This window comes from Bidens hawaiensis, unplaced genomic scaffold (genome assembly GCF_021521415.1).
Source record: "Bidens hawaiensis isolate Kalapana, Puna unplaced genomic scaffold, B.hawaiensis_p1.1 tig00056023_1, whole genome shotgun sequence".
NCBI classification, from domain to species: domain Eukaryota; kingdom Viridiplantae; phylum Streptophyta; class Magnoliopsida; order Asterales; family Asteraceae; genus Bidens; species Bidens hawaiensis.
The window spans coordinates 16973-35625 of NW_027506356.1; the positions used below are offsets into that span (position 1 = coordinate 16973).

At 35.1% G+C, this 18653-nt stretch overlaps 3 protein-coding genes and 1 pseudogene across 3 annotated transcripts; 3 read left to right on the top strand and 1 right to left on the bottom strand.

Annotated features, from left to right (window-relative positions):
• The first annotated feature begins 826 nt into the window (after positions 1–826).
• On the top strand, positions 827–8934 carry LOC143617622 (U-box domain-containing protein 44-like). The gene is made up of 5 exons (XM_077090125.1): positions 827–1928; positions 4112–4386; positions 4814–5117; positions 5625–6115; positions 7805–8934. The coding sequence occupies exons 1-5, from the start codon at positions 974–976 to the stop codon at positions 8813–8815; spliced, it is 3036 nt and encodes a 1011-aa protein (XP_076946240.1). The 5' UTR covers positions 827–973; the 3' UTR covers positions 8816–8934.
• A 1874-nt stretch (positions 8935–10808) lies between these two features.
• Positions 10809–11834, top strand: LOC143617623 (uncharacterized). The gene is made up of 2 exons (XM_077090126.1): positions 10809–11260; positions 11355–11834. Exons 1-2 carry the CDS (start codon positions 10824–10826, stop codon positions 11581–11583), a joined length of 666 nt encoding a protein of 221 aa, XP_076946241.1. The 5' UTR covers positions 10809–10823; the 3' UTR covers positions 11584–11834.
• On the top strand, positions 11606–12514 carry LOC143617619 (uncharacterized). Its single transcript, XM_077090122.1, has one exon. It carries the CDS (start codon positions 11606–11608, stop codon positions 12512–12514), a length of 909 nt encoding a protein of 302 aa, XP_076946237.1.
• Positions 12515–15269: 2755 nt separating this feature from the next.
• Positions 15270–15641, bottom strand: LOC143617620 (calcium-binding protein KIC pseudogene; annotated as a pseudogene).
• Between the last annotated feature and the right edge of the window lie 3012 nt (positions 15642–18653).

Genomic DNA, 18653 nt, shown 5'->3' on the forward strand with positions numbered 1-18653 from the left:
TGTTAGGGTTTAGTTCTTAAAACTAAGATGTTTACGAGCATTTAGACTGTAATTTTCTGTTTAATTAGCTTGATCATGTTTTGTTGCATGCTTGCTGATTATTAGAATCTGTTCTTTGAATCTGCAATCATTAATACACTAGGGCTGTAAATGAACCAAACCTAGTTTTGTTGATTTTTGTGCATTAAGCTTTTATCGGACAAGCAAACGGTTCACGAACACCTAACCAAACGGAATTTCTTGTTCGAGTTCGTTCATTAAGGGAATGAACTTGTTTGTGAACTGTTCACGAACACGAACACATACAATGTTTTATATAATTTGGCTAACCGATAATGGTACGTGTCAACGGTTCGGTTCAGCTACTAAGTTTGTGCTGGTGTATTTTTTAACATTCATATGTAAATTTACACATAAATTTATCACATAATGGTCAAATATATTTTTGTTTTATAGTTGATAATTTTTCATTTTTTATTTTTATTTTTATTTCTATATGATAAGATTAGAAAAGTCATTAATAAACATAAACAAGCAAACATTAACAAACATAAATGAGCACCTTATCGAATGGCCTCTGTTTGTGTTCGTTCATTTGGTTAATCAAACAAAATTTCTTGTTCATGTTTGTTCATTTATTCAACAAACTTCACGCCAAACAGTTCACGAACAGTTTGCCGAATGTCGGGTTCGTTTACAGCCCTAGAAAACACCATAACTGATATTCAATGATGCAAATACTTAATAAACTACATGAAGCTAGGTCAAATCTGCTAAAAAATGGGACTTATAATTTGGATCAAAAACAAATTTGATGGAAATTTTGATTCTCAGGTCCTTGTTCTTATCCTAAAGGGATGGCCTCCTGAAAGTATTGAGGTTGTTAGGCTGAGTCAACCAGCAATACTGAAGAATATGTAATTATTCCAGTTATACCAAATCGGTGGCATTAACGTATAGTAATTATACTGCAATGGAAGCGATTACAAGCGCTTCTTCGATGGAAGTTGCAGGGCTAATCTCTCAAACTATAGAGTTATTTACTGAAGCAGCCACCAAAGCTAAGAATTGTTTTGTAGAGAAGGAGAGTTTTACAGAACTTGCTTCATATTTGGATAGAATTGTACCATTTTTGAAAGAATTAAACAAGAAGGATACTCGTAATGTAGATAATAGTTTTGTTGAGGTCTTGAATCAACAAGCCAAACTTGGTAAACAACTGATCAGTGAATGCAGTCAAAAGAACAAAGTGTGCCTCTTAATAAATAGCCGGTCGATTAACAGACGAGCAGGAGAAATTACACGAGAAATAAGCCGTGCGTTAAGTTTAATTCCTTTTTCCGAATTGGGAGTTTCTGCAAGCGTGAAACAGGATATTGGTCAACTCTGTGATGCTATGCAGTCTGTAGAGTTCAAAACCGCTGTAACAGATGAAATTATTTTGAAGAAAATTGAGTCGGGAATTCACGAAAGAAAGGTAGATCACACGTATGCCAACGGTTTACTGGTGACCATTGCAGAAGTTCTTGTAATATCAACTGACAGTTCTTCATTAAAGAAAGAATTAGAGGATTTCAAGAATGAAGTAGAAGATGCAAAGTTGAGGAAAGATCAAGCGGAAGCAATTCAAATGGATCAAATAATTGCTTTACTGGAACGAGCAGATGCTACTTATTCTCCCGAAGAGAAAGAAATAAAGTATTTGACTAAACGGACTTCATTGGGAAGTCAACCATTAGAACCACTTCAGTCATTTTACTGTCCGATTACCCGAGAAGTGATGGTGGACCCTGTTGAAACGGCTTCTGGTCACACGTTTGAAAGAGCTGCCATTGTGAAATGGTTGGCTGATGGAGGTAACTTGTGCCCTTTAACCACAATCCCGTTGGATAATAGAATTTTACGGCCTAATAAGACACATCCAAACGATTTACAATGAAGTGGCAGGTAAGCGGGCAACAAGCTGCGCCGCAACCCCCTTTTGGATAGCAAACCCAATCCGACTAAAAACAAAGTTTTGATTCTTATGGGCTGAAACGTTACTATACACAACTTTTCGAACCCTATTCAAAAGGTCCACGGCATCCGGAGCTAAGAAACCAAAAGTGTCAAAGGCGAAGGGGATAAACACGTGTTGATTCTCTAAACAAGCTCTCTCGTGTTTAGCAACCTTGCCCGATGCAGCCTTCAATGATGTCTGCCTGCTACAAATCCAGTGTCCCTAATCCCAACAAGAGGGGACACTCCTGTGAGGTCGACACAAGCGTGTTTTCCCCCTACCCACCCAAAAACAAGTATATCGGCCGGTCGTAATGTAGATTTTCCTTTTTGAGGATCTGTAAGAAAGTTTACGGGGGCTTCCTTTTTAGCCGAAATTCCGGCTCGTTTAAGAACATCGCATAGAACATCCCTCACCAAATCATGCTTGTACTTAAACCCAAGCAACTCTTTGCAGTGAACCGCATGCTCGCCAAAAGAATCTAAACAAACCTTACGGCAAACCGGGCACGGCTCATCTACCGGAAACAAAGGGATCATTAACCGATACTTCAGGATGGCCCGGTACTCCAAAGCCGACATATGTTGGCCCAATCCTTCAATAGGGAGAACACTTAAGAAATCTTGAGCCCGAGGAGCCCGAAGACACTCAAACACCGCTTTAGGAGCCCGAAGACACTCAAACACCGCTTTCTGACGAGGGGATAAATCAAACTTCATTTCCAAACTCTTGATGATTCCACTATAAAGGGCACTCGCGAAAGCATGTTGGGCTTTAGGGGGGGCGGTGTCTTTATTAGAGAAACCGCTAATGTCAAAATCGGGAAGTGAAATGTGCAACCGATCTATCGCACTCCCATAATCGGAGTCAAACCCATCAATACCGCAACCTCGAAGAATGTGGTCTTGTAATTCCCAAGATTGCGCCCTCGAGGCCACAAACGCATAAGTAGAAACGTCTGAAGCTGAACATAAACCCAAACCACCAAAACGAGTCGGAAGTGATGCCCCTCCATTGAAAATCTCCAAAGAAGGGACCACCACAAACCACGATGTCCTCAATCGCCCTACATACACAGGTTGGCATGTTCTGAGACCAAACAACAACTTTCCAACTCCCATACATGAGCGGAGCAAAAGGAGCTCGCATTGAGGGTCCCGCAAATGCGGGAGATAGCTTATCAACTCCACTGCTCGCGAAGCCCTTTTCATTGCAAGTTCACTGATGAACCCGGCATCCCGGCTAACGGCTCCCCCGAGGAGTTTCACACCTAGCACCGGTCTTCCAATCTCACAGGGAAACACCCCCTCCTGCAACTTAACCCCATTGCATGATGGCCAAAATACTTCAGTTTTCTTAATATTAAGTTCAAGGCCCAGGCGGGGACCCTCCGACCTGATAATATCTAAAGCTTTGGCAACCTCTTTAGAGTCCCCAATAATTGTACCATCATCTAGGTACCAAGCATGAAAGAGAAGATTACAGGAACTCTGGACTAGATGAATAAGTGGGTGCAGAACTAAGGTGAAAAGAAGAGGTCCCAAAGGGTCCCCCTGCTGAACCTCAGTGGTGGACCAAATGTGGTCATCCCCCACATATAGCCTGGCCGGTTGCCCATATAAAAAGTTCACCCATAAGGAAATAGATGGACATCGGGCCCGAACCTCATTCAGAAGGGCAGTCCTATCCACCAAGTTGAAGGCGTTACAAAAATCAATAGTAAGCATAGCCAATGACCCATCAGAATGGAACTTACTTAAAAACCTGTTCGCGTTATGAAGAACGGCCTCTGTACCACCAGGGACTCCCACCCCAAACTGAAAGTCGCACAGGTATTTAGTAATGTCTTTCCAAACACCCCTCATAGCCACCTTAGAGATCAATCTTCTCCAAATGGCACCTACGGCAATGGGTCTAATCCCATTGTCCGGTTTGAGCAACGGTGTGAGAGGAGCCGACGCAATGAACTCTGCCAAAACCCTTGGGCATCTCCCCCCCAAACATAAATTAACCATCGCAGTAGTAGCCTTTAGTAACCCAACAGCAATCGGCGACCCCTCCCCACAAAATGCATCCAAAATATGTTGTGCCCTCAATCCATCTCGTCCGCATGAATTGAGGAATGGAGGGATAGAAACACAATGATCACAATTGCTTCATTGAAATCAGAACTCTCAAAGCCGTTAGCAGAGAACGAGGTGGAAGTGATTTGTTGTCTGGAGGAGTTGCAAAGTTTATGTGAAGAAAGAGCTGCACACCGGGAATGGGTACTTTTGGAGAATTACATTCCTACCCTTGTGGAATTACTTGGTTCTAAAAGCCGAGAGATAAGGAGTCGTACACTTGTCTTACTTTGCATTTTGGCAAAGGATAGTAATGATGCAAAGGTACTTAACTTCAACTTTGATACTGATGATTGTGAGATTCTTTTGGTATAACGTGAAATGCTATATTGCAACATCTACGTCATTTGGACCATTTATTAATTGTTCAAATTACATACAAATTATCGACTTTGGTCGTGTTTTAGGTAACTACTGAATGGAAAAAAATTAAAATTTTGAAAACTTTAAATAAAGTTAGTTACCTAATATAACCGGTTTCGAGGTGCCATGTCATCATTCTGACAGGTTACGATATCTGATTTGGCACCTTGAATCAAAAGTCAAAACCTTTGATTCTTTGATGGTTTTTCTGGCGAATTAAAGGTTTTGTAACTCAAATTAGCAGCTGGACCAAAGTTTTTTATTGCTTTGTATCTTATTTATTTGTTTATTTATTTATTTTATTTCTCATACTGAAAGCTTATTGTAGGATAGGATTTCAAAAGTCAATGGTGTGATTGAATCCATAGTGCGGTCTCTTGGGCGTCGAGTTTCTGAAGGAAAACTGGCAGTTGAATTATTATTAGAATTATCACGAAATGAGACGTTAAAAAATTTAATTGGGATGGTTCAAGGATGCATACTACTTTTAGTGACCATGTCCAACAGTGATGACACCCAAGCTGCCACCCAAGCAAATGAGCTTTTGGACAAACTTTCGTTCTCTGATCAACATGTCATCCAGATGGCAAGAGCTAATTATTTTACACATTTGCTGCGTCGACTATCTTCAGGTTATCTAACAGCCACTTTCTTATCTATGCTTAAGTAGTTACCTGCCATGCCTGTTAACACTTTTTAGCTAGTTAGATAACCATATTTATGACATGTGGCAGTTACAACCCATTAACGTATGACTGGTTTGATTTGTGTTGTTTCTTGTTTTATCTCAAACGGGTTGTAAGACACCTGAAGTCTATTTTTAATACCTCTTGCATATTTGTATGTGTTAAATATAACATCAATATACAGACAATAAATATGAAAAGTATAATAATTTTTAGTACAGTAATAGTAGTTGTAATCATAACTAAATAACTATTTATTATATGGCAAGAAAGTGTCCACAAACCCGCTTTGAGCCGTACTAAAACAATGAATGTAAAAACTATAATTATATATAACGCAGTAATTATATCTGTAATCATAACTCACTTAACCATTTTTAAAATAGTCAGAAAGTGTTCATGGATCAGCAGCCAACTTGACCCGTACTAAAAGTAACCTGTTTTTGATGGCAGGATCTGAAGAAGTGAAGATGTGCATGGTGACGACATTGGCAGAAATGGAACTAACTGATCACAACAAATCTTCTTTGTTTGAAAGCGGTGCACTCGATTCACTTCTTCACTTGGTCTCACAAGGAAACCCTGGATTGAAGGAAAAAGCAGCTAAAGCACTTAATAACCTCTCAAGTTTACCAAAAAACAGCATACAGATGATAAAAAGTGGTTCAGTCAACTTGTTGGTCAATCATCTATACAATCACACGTCATCACACTGTTTACAGGATGAGTTGGCAGTCATAATCAAGCATCTTGCCATGTCAACCATGTCACAAAATTGCAATGAACCACCTGTTTCATTGTTTGAGTCTGATGGAGATGTTGATGGTCTTTTCTCTTTCATTGGTTGTTCAAGACCTTTGGTACAAGAAAGTCTACTTGGTTCTTTTTATGCCATGTGTCACTCTCCTATAGCTGTTACGGTGAAGAAAACAAAGTTGAGACAGGTAACATCTTCATTCCAATAACTCTGCTTTTGATTTTCGGTTATCATCATCGTACTCAGTATATCCCACCAATAGCAAAGCTATGGTAGGGTCTGAGGAGGGTAAGATGTAGACAGCCTTACCTCTACCCCATAGGGATAGAGAGGCTGCTTCCGGTGAGAATCCCGGCTCGATAGTAGTTTTTCATCAAGCCTTGGACATAAGCACATAGCACTCAATCATCGGGACACCGGCTGATTGATGCATGTACCCTTGTCTTTCGGCTATCAATGCCACCACATGATGCCTGATTAACCTTCCGCCACTTTTAACGTTATTTTCACGAGATTAGTAAAATAACGTCAAAATTAGTGCAATTTCACTTTTGCCCACCCAAGGGTTCACACATATATACATTATATGCGCGCACCGCAAGCAGAGCGTGATTGCATATGATATTTTATTAAAATCCAAACTGGGATGATTGCATATAATATTTTATTCCTCCTAATAATGTACATATTTATTAAAAAAGAAAAAAATATCTATTTTTGGTAAGTAGCAAATTTTGGGCAGGCGAGTAGTAAATTTGGATGTAGATCTGGAAATTACAGTTTTTAGAAATACTCAGCTTCCCAAATTAAAAAAAATAAATAAAAGAAAGTTGGATAAAATGGATACCTCAGTGTCACACCAAGAATATTGACTCACAAGGTCAAAATTCAAAAGTTACCAACACATATGTAATGTGTTATCTCATCATTTTGTCCGATTACCGGATCGGATTACCTCAGATCATGTTTTTTTCAAAGTAATTACTTTATATTCAAAATTTTGAAACTTTGATGGTTTATACTAAGCCTGTCAAACTGGGTGGCTCGTGTGGGTTTGGGTGACGGGTCAAAACAGGTGGGTTTGGGTCAAACCCTGTTTTGAGCAAAATGAGTTCTGGCCAAAACGGGTGGTTTTGTAAAAATTTTTAATTTGGTTGGGTAAGAAACGGGTCATGCTCAAAATGAGTCGAGTTGAAGTGGCGTTTCAGAAAAAAGTACCAAAACCCGAAAATCTGAAAACTCGAACTGAACATATGTGTGAGTTGGGTTGTAACAGAGTGGGTCGGGTTTGCCTTCAGGCTTGGACTGGACTGAACATATGTATAAGCTGAGTTGATGAATCCATGGAGCAATCGATTGGTCCTATGTTATTGGCAAGAAATGGTTCATAGGAACCTAATGAATCCAGTGGAAAACCAAAGCGTAACCAAATAAAATTATAAACATAAATAATGGTTCAAGTGGCAGTGTGCAGTAGCAAAAGTTTTGCAGTATGTTTAACAACTCTCACAAACTAGCCTGATGACGAGTAACGACCTCGATTAACAAGATGTTGATGATGATAATCGAATCTTTAAGATTATGAAGATGATTGAAAATTATGTTGATGCTAACCCATTTGAGCTCTTTTTAGGTTAACAAGTTTATAATAGTTGTCCGTTTTGACTTTTGACCTATTGACTAATTCGAGTAGACCCAAATTGATGTTGACTAATTTGAAGCAAGTCAATCGACGCATATGAACTCATATATAATTTATCAACCCATTCTTTAAATAATACCGACATAAAAACTTTATCTGCTTAAAACAGAATTAAACTAAAGCAGTTAATTGATTTATAGTAGGATTCCTTATTTTTTGTTACATAATTTTCAGAATGCGGAAAGCGTACAATCGTTGGTGCATTTCTGTGAAAACGAAAACCAGAAAGTGAGAGCAAATGCTATTAAGCTATTCTGCTGTTTATCAGAAGATGGTGACGACAAAGAGATCATAGACCGCATGGGGCTACAAACAATCGAAACTTTAATAAAAATAATAAAATCTCCCAATGATGAAGAAGAGATTACTTCTGCAATGGGTGTGATTTCAAATCTGACTCAGTCATCTCAACTCACCGAGTCATTATTACAAGCAGACGGACTCCTTGTTATTACCTCATGCCTTCGTGACATTATGCAAAACAGGGCCCCCAAGAAACAGTTAATGGAAAACACAGTTGGTTCACTTTGTCATTTCACCATGCCCACTAACCAGATTTCACAGAAGAAAGTCGCCGAGACAGTTGTCATTCCCTTACTAGTCCAGTTACTAGAGCTAGGAACAAGTTTGACCCAAGGAAAAGCATCCGTTTCTCTTGGTCAACTTTCTAAAAACTCATTCGAGTTAAGTCAGCCAATCCCGAGACCCATGGGGGGAATATTCAGGTGCTTCTCGCCTCAACCAGAGTCGGTGTGCCCCGTTCATCAAGGAATCTGTTCGGTTGAAACGTCTTTTTGTTTAGTGGAAGCCGATGCAGTTTCACCATTAGTAAAACTTTTGGGAGATTCTGATTTGAATGTCTGTGAAGCTGCTTTAGATGCATTGTTGACTTTAATTGAAGCCGAAAGACTGTCATACGGGTCTAAAGTTCTTGCTGAAGCTAACGCTATACACCCGATTATAAAATTACTGAACTGCCCTTCTTCGAGTTTGCAGGAAAAAGTATTGAAATCGTTGGAGAGAATGTTCCGTTTGTTGGATATGAAGCAAAAATATGGAAATTTGGCTCAGATAGGTTTAGTTGACTTGACTCAAAGGGGAAACAACATAACAAAACCTTTGGCTGCCCGGATTCTCGGTCAGTTAAACGTGCGTCACGATCAATCGTCTTCTAGGAGTTTTTAAAATTGAAATCGATGTGTTATAGGCGATTTTTGTTATGGTTTGTATTATGATCAGTGGTAGGTAGGTCAATCATCTCCTGATTATTTTTTAGTTCAATTCTTTGTCAATGATTTTGTGCACAGGCTTTGTATTATAATGTATATGACAGACATGTTATAGTGTTACATCAAAAGTTTTCAGCTTCCTTTCATAAGTTTAGCAAGCAACATTTCATTCTTCTACAGATTTTCAAGTTAAAATTATTTGTTTCATATTACTTTTTAACATCCTCGCCATGCTTGGACGGTAAGCCTAAGATCAACCAATTAGGTCACTCGTGCATTTTTGTTGATAAATTGGGTCATTAAACCTTCAAATCAAGCCACCATGAAATTTTTTGTGTTAAGACGGGGTTGAGATTTCCAATATACGTAAATATATTAAAGATAAAAAAAAGGACATGTTAGTTATATTAAAAAATCAAAAATACTTAAAATCCACATCATCAGTCCACATCAGCATAAAAAATTCCTAATTGAAACAAAAAATAAAAATGCTAAAAAAACATGTTAATATCTGTAATTTTAAATAAAACATGAAAGTTGAGTGACTTAGTTTACACTTTTAAAAACTTGAGTTATTTGATTGGAACACTTTTAAAATTTGGTTACTGTTTTGCATTAGCCTTACTTTTTCTAAACCCCAACCTTTGATCGTTATCCCCCCCCCCCCCCAATTTTATAAACCCCCTCATTTTTATAAGTAAATACTAGCGGTGTTGTAAAAATCCCGACTAGGCACCGATTAATCACTAGTCTCCACCCAAGTGATTAATTTTAGCCTAGTCGGTCAGTTAATTAATCAATGGTCAAATCCGGCTAAAACCGGGATTACTCGAACTTAGTTGGCGGTTTTTGATGAGGTTCCGACCAAAATTAGCAGTTTCCAGTGAGATTCCATCCAATTTTCGGTCAAAGTGTGTATGCATATATGTAAAATTGAAAATTACATATAAAAATATGTGTGCGTGTGTGTGTGTATAGGGTTTGGATCAAATACAAATGACTTTTATCGTAAGAAGTGTATAAATAACTAGGGTAATTATGTTAACACTAGAATAATTATTACTACACTATAACTTTTGAATTAGATTAATTACTAGTACACTATATTATTTTTTATAACATAATTAATCTAGTCAAAACTGTTATTACTCTAGTTATTTGTGCGTGCTATTATCAATTTTATTCTACGTGCTATTATTAATTTTATTACTATTGAACCTTGATGCCCCTTATTTTCTCTCATACAATGTTACTTTGAGCTGAGGGTCTTCCTGGAAGCCATCTCTCTATCCCGTCGGATAGAGGTACGGTGTGCCTACATTCCACCCTCCCCAGACCCTACTTATAGCTTTGCTATTGGTGGGATCCCACTGGGTATGATTGATTGATTGATTATTTGTATGTTTAATATGTTGATTTTATTTGTATCGGATCCCACCTATATATATATATATAAATCCAAAAGTTATACATTAAAGTTCGATCCAATTGCCTGCCACTTTATTGTAATCGTTTTATAGTAAATTATATAAAATAGCTCCATTAAGCTAGTCCTCGCCCCAACGCCCGACTAGTGACTTTTAGCGTAATTATAATAAACTTAAAGTTATACATTAAATTTCGATCCAATTAACGTCAGACTTGAAGGGGACATTTTGTAATTATAATAAACTTGTGAAAAGTAAATAATAATAATAATACAACCGTGGGTTAAGAGTTAGGACCTAGGTTTAAAGTTTACACACTCGTTCCACTCCAGTCCCCTGTTCCACAGCCTCCGGGCGACTGGGTTGAAAGGTAATTGTTTATTTTCTTTTAGTTTCTCATTCACCATTGTTAAGACTTCTTAAACATTCTATTGCTTTGCATTTATGGTGGTTACTGTTTGTTCAATGCTTCTAATATTAGGGTGAAATTGTAGTTTAATCCAATCCTACTAATTCTTTTTTATTAGCTATAATATCATGAGAAAAAACACGAAACGTCACAAAGCTTCAACAAGCGAGCCGGTTAATTCCGAAATGCTTAGTATTATTACTACTGCAAATAAAGTTCGTGAGCATATTCGTAATGAAGTAGGGGATTCATACTTTTGTGTCATGGTTGACGTGTCACGAGACGAGTTGAAAAATGAGCAAATGGCCATAGTTTTGAGATTTGTGGATGCGAAAGGGGTTATACGAGAAAGGTTCTTGGATTTGATTCATGTTAAGGATACTTTATCGGTGACTCTGAAAACGAGTTTGTGGAGACGGCTTTTGAAGTATCGGTTTGATGTTAGTAAAATCCGTGGTCAGGGTTATGATGGTGCTAGCAATATGAGAGAGGAATGGGACGGATTACGGGAACTTGTTCTTAATGATTGTCCTTATGCGTATTACGTTCACTGCTTTGCTCACAGGTTGATTACTTGTTTGTTTTTCTCTTTCTTTCTTCGGTTTGATTAAAATAAGTCTGTGGAGACAACTTATTATGGTTTTGTTTTTTGCTCGTAGGTTACAACTTGCCTTGATTTGTGCTTCAAGGGAAGTTATTCCAGTACACCAGTTCTTTGCAAACTTAGTTTCTACAATTAATGTGGTTTGTGATTCTAGTAAGCGTCATGATGATTTAGAAAAGGCAAAGGCGGACGAGATTAAAACGTTATTGGAACTTGGTGAAATCAATTCGGGATATGGGACATTAAGAAGAGCTGGTGATACACGTTTTGGGTTCTTATTTTAACTCCGTTTGTAGTTTGCTTAACATGTTTGCTGTTACTCGTGTTGTTCTCCAAGAAACAATTGAAGACTTGTCTCATACTACTTTTTCTCAACGTGGAGATGCTGAAGAAGCTTATGATCACTTGCAATCATTTGAGTTTGTGTTTATTCTTCACTTGATGAAGGAAGTATTGGGAAGAACTGAAACACTTTCTCAAGCGTTACATAAAAAATCCCAAAATATTCTTAATGCCATGGAGTTAGTTGCATCAACAAAGGTTAGTCTAAACGATTACAAGAACAATGGATGGGATTCTTTACTTGCAGAAGTTACTTATTTCTGTAATAAGCATCTAATAGAAATGCCGGATATGAGCGCTCTATATACTTCTCTTCGGTATCTGCCTCGAAAAAAAGGTCATGTTACATTTGAACATTATTACCGAGTAGATCTCTTTACAAACACGTTGGACAAACAATTACATGAGTTGAATAGCAGATTCAATGAGCATGTGATGGAGCTGTTATCTCTTAGTTCTAGGTTAGTTTCAAAAGAGATTAATGTTGATAAGATTTGTCTTCTTGTTGAGAAGTATTATCCTGAAGATTTTACTAAGCAGGAGATGATTCATTTACGATATCAATTGGGGTTTTTTAGTGTTGAAAAGACAAATGATACCGAGCTAAGTGGTGTATCAACTATTTCTGAATTATGCAAAAGTCTTGTGGAAACTCAGATGCGTGAGACATACTATTTGGTTGATAGAGTGGTTCGGCTAATCTTGACACTTCCAGTTTCTACTGCAACAACAGAGAGGGGACTTTCAGCAATGAAAATATTCAAGAATCGTCTTCGCAATAAGATAGCGGATGAGTATCTCGCGAATAGCTTGGTAATTCACATAGAAAATGAAATTGCTGAAAAGTTTGAATCGGAATCCATAATCGATTAATTCAAAGATCTTAAAGGTCGTCGGGCTGAATTGTAATTCTTCTTCCAAGTACTCATCCTTCCGCTCGCATCATCATAAATATTTTAGGTTTGTGTTTGTTAAAAATTTATCTAGTTTTTTTTAATGTGTAAGAACGGTCATTGAATGAATGAAGAAAAATTAGATATTTTATTGTTTGGCTTGACCCGAATCGAATCGCCGACCCGAACATATTACCCGAAACACATCTATAGGAAAATAATTTATGGGTTCGTGACTTTTGGCTTCCTGTAGTTTTGTCCAAGCTTCACCATTGTATATATACACGTCTATTTAAATTCAAGTTTTGGCCTAACATCTAAAGATTTCTCTTCTGTTTTTTGAAGTTTCATAAGAATTGAAACTGAATTGATTGCTTTGAAGCTTGAGTCAACCCACCAACATCACAACAATACTCAAAAACAGTTTGAAGAGGCCATGAAGGTCTTTCCTGGAATGAACAAGCCTCTAATATTAGGATTGCAAACGAACCGAACGTTTGGCGAGATGTACGTGAGCTGTTTGGCGGGAAGTTCATTTATGTTCGTTCGTTTAATAAATGAACAATTATGAACAAGGAGTTTCATTCAATTAACTAAATAAACAAACACGAACAGAGACCATGTTTGCTCAATCGTGTTCGTGAACATTCAATAAGGTGTTAGTTACGTTCGTTTATGTTTGTTCAGTAAAGGTTTTCTAATTTATTTAATGACTATTCTAATCTTATCATATAGGTTTAAACAACATTATTAACCATGAAACAAAAATTGAGAATTATGTGATTAGTTTATATTATGTAAATTAACATATGAACATGATTACTAAAACATACCATTATCGGTTAGCCAAATCAAATAAAACATTTTTTGTGTTTGTTTTGTGTTCATCAATCATTCACGAACATGTTCAATTTCTTAAAGAACGAACACGAACAAGAAATTGTGTTTGGTTAGGTGTTTGTGAACCGTCAACGTGTACAACAAGAGTTTAACTAACAAACACGAGCAAGGCCTTACTTGATACAGTTCAGCTCATTTATAGCCCTACTTAATAAAAAAAGGAAAAAATATAAACAAAGCCTTCAAACATATGAGTATCAACCAATTTGTAGTTGTTATTGATTATATCTCATAAAGAATTATTTATTGATCATAATTAGTGGAACTCCGTAGTCTAAAATTTGGGACCAACTCTAGTGATCACATATATACCTCCAAAGCCAAAAACATAGGGTGGAACAAACTCTAGGTTATTTGATCGTTAACTAAAGCAGCTACATACGTTGTTTATTTCAAATCTATTGGTCCTGATGCAACTGTTTGAAGTTTGAACTATCCACGAAACTGCGCCTTAATTACAAAGGGTAAAGTTAAAATACAAAGGACAACAAAAATGAGAAGGGTGAGAAAGAATCCAGTCCATTGATCTTATATTTAAATGACTAAGATTGATTTAATAAATAAAAATTGATGGAAATGGCATGAAGGTAATAACCCACCTTTGTTGATTTTCTCTCTCCACATGCAAGGCACATGTCAATTCCTCCGTCATTTTAAAATGTCCATAACTTTTTCATATGACATTATTTTTTAAAAAAAAATTCACCATAATAATAAGCGTTTTTTATCTTTAATATGAGTATCATATTGTTATATAAAAATAAAAAAAAATTAATGGGTTTTTTAATTGTGTTTTTTTGTTGATCACTGTGTCATTGTGTAATATGTTGTTTCCGTTGTGTTTTATACCCTTTTTCTTTGGTCCCCACTTGACACATGTCAATTATTTATGGTTTCTCACACTTCTCATTTTTATTACCCTTTGTAGAATAAGTTGACCCAATTACAAAAGTTCAGTTTTATGTATATCGTTTTTGTTAGCTAAGTTTATTATCTATTATAAATATATAATCATTCTTATATGTTTCTATCGCTTATCTTTAAGTTTGTTTAATTGTTAGTCGTTATTCTATTTCATGTTTGAATATCAAAATAATTAATAACACTTTATCATTGTCATTGGTTACTTAGATTTATCATTATATTTTCTATTGTAATCTCTATTATATGAAGTCATATATAGAGATGGTTTTCAGATTTCTAATACATTAAAATAGTGCTGCGAGTGGACCGAACGAAACCGGACAAGACCTTATTCGTGTTCGTCCGTGAAGTATTTTTCGGACAAACGGACGGTTCACGAACACTCTATCGAACGAAAAATCATGTCCATGCTCGTTTATTAAGGAATTGAGCTTGTTCATGCTCGTTCATGTCCGTTCGTTAATTGTAAACGAACGCAAATGAACACTGATGAACGCTAACGTATACTAACGGACAGACGAACAAAAACGACCCTAACGGGTTACGGGCCCAAACGAACTGAAACGAAACTAACGGGCAAACGGACATAAACGCTTACATACTTTTTCGAAAATATAAACATAAATTCACATAGCGTCAAATCCAGAGTCGGGATCCGGACAGACATAAACGAACATTATTGAACGAACGCGATTATTGTCCGTGTTCCTTTGTTAAGCTTACCAAACGGAATTTTTTTTGTTCATGTTCATTCTTTATTATACAAACATAAACAGGATTTGTCTTTTCAATATTTTCACTTAACAATTAATACATACCGATATACATAGTTATAATTGTACATAACCAATTAATAACAATAACATATGAACAATGAAAATATTATTAATCATCCAACATAAAATCATAACTTAGTTAATATTCTCAACAGGTAATGAAGTAGCAACTTTCTTGATCTCATCTTCAATAGCTTTCTCTAGCCACCTCTCCGCATCGTCCATCATTTCCGGACTAAGTCTAACCATGAGTATGCAAAACTCGGTTTCGTTCAAGCACCCGTCACCGTCAAGGTCACCTTCCATGACCATACCTTCTGAATCTTCCTTGCTCATACCTTCCATTCCAAGAAAACTCGAATTTTTTCTTAGACTTTCGGGCGTGATCAAGCCAGTTTTCTCGTCCGCTAGCAGACGGAAACCACCACAGAGCTCCTCCATAAAAGTGGTTAGCTCCAGCTTCTCTGCCATCACAGTTAGTAAGTCTTGATAACCTTTTTCTTCCATTGGTTTATTTTTTTTGTTGGTTGGAAGAAATAATATTATTGGAGCTATTTATAGGAGTGGAAAGTTTATGAAGTGAGATGTCAAGATAATTAACATGTCAGTTGGGTTGGGACTATGAATATAGTTTTTGACCCTAAAGTTTATGTTACAAAATAATATTGGTGACCTTTTCATAATTCAAAACTATACAAGCGGTCAAAAAGTTGAATGTTTTTAGTGTTGAATCAAGGTGGCGTTAAATTAAAATAGTCATTTTAAAAATATTGTATGATATTTAAGTATGAAATATATGTGTTAAGAGTATGTTGACAAGGGTGAAATTAATAAAGGTGTATAAGTGTTTTACTCTATTCTTTGGAATGAATATTTGATTTTAATTGATGAATCTAACTAGAGGGTTTTTATAAATCATTGAAATTGATCGAACAATTTAAAGCGTAACACGTTGGCTGATTTTGCCGGCTTGAAATCCAAAAGTTTTGGTTTTGACGGTTTATTAACTTGTTAGTTTGGTACAATTTAAAACTTGAAACCAACCGTTTAACTTATATTATTTGAATGTTTTTTTTTTTTTGCTATATCTAGTTACACATATACTGTAATCATGAATCTTTCTTTTTCTTTAAAAAAAAAATAATCAAATTAATATTTAAAAAAAACAATTAAAATCTTTAAAGCTAAACCGTCAAATCTGGCTGGTCCAACGAGCTCATTCAATCCGTTTAGTTTGGATTATCATTTCCTAAAACCATAGTTAATCGTCCCCTAAACTTGCTAGTTATATAGTACTTGCTTTCAAAACATGCATCCAATTACCCTCTAAGCGTATTGAATGATATGTGTTTACACGTATACATTAATTTTGTTCACTTCATGAATTGAAAAGTCTTTTAAATTTACCCCATTTCGTTTACAACCAAACTCGCCCTTATCACTCAAGAGAAAATTTTCCTTATCTAACACCTTAACTCATAAAGCTATTCTTCACAGAAATTTACAAATAATTCGGCATAATACATCATATGATCAACTTGAATTATGTCCAAAAATGTATCAATTTAAAATGTTACACTTTGACATAAATTCTTGTTTGGCTTTTGGTTATTAAATAGAGGAAAAAATTGAAAAGAAATTGTTTGTAGGAAGCTTCATGGGAAGCTATGGTTCTCTTATCTTTTCATGAAACAGTCACCAAACTTATCACCTTCCATTGATTGTCCTTTGCTCTTCTTCTTTCCAAGAACCTTCCTCTACTTTCAATTATTCCAATTCAAACAAAAAGTATTATTACAAGTGTAAATATTGTGATCATCAAGGAATCCGTGACCCGTCCGTCACAAAGAAAGCTATATTTTTCTAGTAGCGTGGCCAAGTCATTTTATGGTATCTCAATAGAAGTAGATAAATGTAATTTTTTTAAGCTAGTATAGAAACTTTTTAAAGGTAAGTTTATATGTTTATGGCTACCTAAAATGAGCAATAATTATTACACGTTTTTTTTTCTTCGGAATAGCATATATTGTACACTCAGAGTAGAAATAATAATAATTTACCTATTCTAATAAAGTAAAATAACTTTATACACATGTTGGTTTTTTGTTAATACTTACAATTTTTTCCCTCCAAAACTAATATATGTCATAAATAAATAATTATTCACTTTTTTTTACACTCTATTTATATTATATCTATAACATGATTAAATTATTCACTTTTCTTTAAGCTCTATTTATATTATATCTATACACTTATATAAAAATAAATATTTACATATTATACTACTATACATTGTTAGAATATATTTCAAAACATACTTTGTGAAATCCAAAAATCAACAACAAACTGTGTTTGTTAAAATTTGAAAAGAATATAATTTTAAATGTTATCATTAACATATTATACTATGTATATTGTTGAAAAATGTAAATAAATAAAAAAAACTCTAATATGCTTTCAATTTACGAAATAATTTATTTGATCATAATATTATAAATATATGCTTAAAGTTCATCCATTTAAAAAAAAAATCATTTATCTATTGGTTTTTTAGTACATTGTCATATAAATTTATAAATTATAAATATATGATTAAAATCTGTCTATTTATTTTTCGGTTAATTTAGTAAAATATACATATATGTGTTAAATTGTAAGGATAGTATATACCAATCACTTTCAAATATAATAAAGTTTATCATATTTAGTTTCTTGGGTTTTTTTTATTATGGATTTATTCAGGTTTTTTGTGAAACTTAAAATTGATTGTTACGAGTTAAAAGTTGGTAAATACATCGTTTAGTCAAATAAACTACATTTGGCTCAACTTTGTTACGGGTAAAAAAAGGTAATATGAATATTTTTTAAAATTTTGAGAATACAAATAGATTTATCGTCAAGCATGTTACGGGTTCAAAGTTTTGACTTGAAAATATAAAGCAAATAAAAGTTAAAATTTTAAATGTGAATGTGTTTCGAATTTATTTTTAAGGACATTTTTGAAAATAGTCAAAAGATTCAAGATTTTGTACATTGAGATAACCAAATTTCTTTCAATTATACATATATGATACCGAGAAAAAAATTTCAATAGATGGAGTGTTCTTAGGTATGTTTTCATAGATGGAGTGTTCTTAGGTATGTTTTTGCACGTGCTTTATTTTTGTTTATTAAGTTCATTTTTTTTTGCAAAAAATCATTTTGTGATATAAATAAAATCAATATGTATAATGATACAAACATATATGTAATATATTTTTCTATATACATTATGTGTTGCTTTATTTATAACTTAATTATTTAGTTTATCACGTGTGTTACACAGGCTCTAAAGCTAGTACTTATAACAAGCACATTTATGATAGGGCTGTTAACGAACCAAGCCAAACCGAGCGCAATTTTGCTCATACATGGTTTGGTTTTAAAGCGAGTCGAACTGAGCAAATTGAATTTAAAGAAACGAACGATATTTTTATGCTTGAACTTGGTTTGGTTTAAAAATCAAACGGCTTGGTT

Coding starts and splice junctions, on each gene's coding strand:
- LOC143617622 (XM_077090125.1), top strand. CDS start 974: ATGGAAGCGATTACAAGCGCTTCTTCGATGGAAGTTGCAGGGCTAATC. Junction 1,929..4,111: donor TAATAAGACACATCCAAACG/ATTTACAATGAA, acceptor TCTCGTCCGCAT/GAATTGAGGAATGGAGGGAT. Junction 5,118..5,624: donor GCTGCGTCGACTATCTTCAG/GTTATCTAACAG, acceptor TTTTGATGGCAG/GATCTGAAGAAGTGAAGATG.
- LOC143617623 (XM_077090126.1), top strand. CDS start 10,824: ATGAGAAAAAACACGAAACGTCACAAAGCTTCAACAAGCGAGCCGGTT. Junction 11,261..11,354: donor GTTCACTGCTTTGCTCACAG/GTTGATTACTTG, acceptor TTTTGCTCGTAG/GTTACAACTTGCCTTGATTT.
- LOC143617619 (XM_077090122.1), top strand. CDS start 11,606: ATGTTTGCTGTTACTCGTGTTGTTCTCCAAGAAACAATTGAAGACTTG.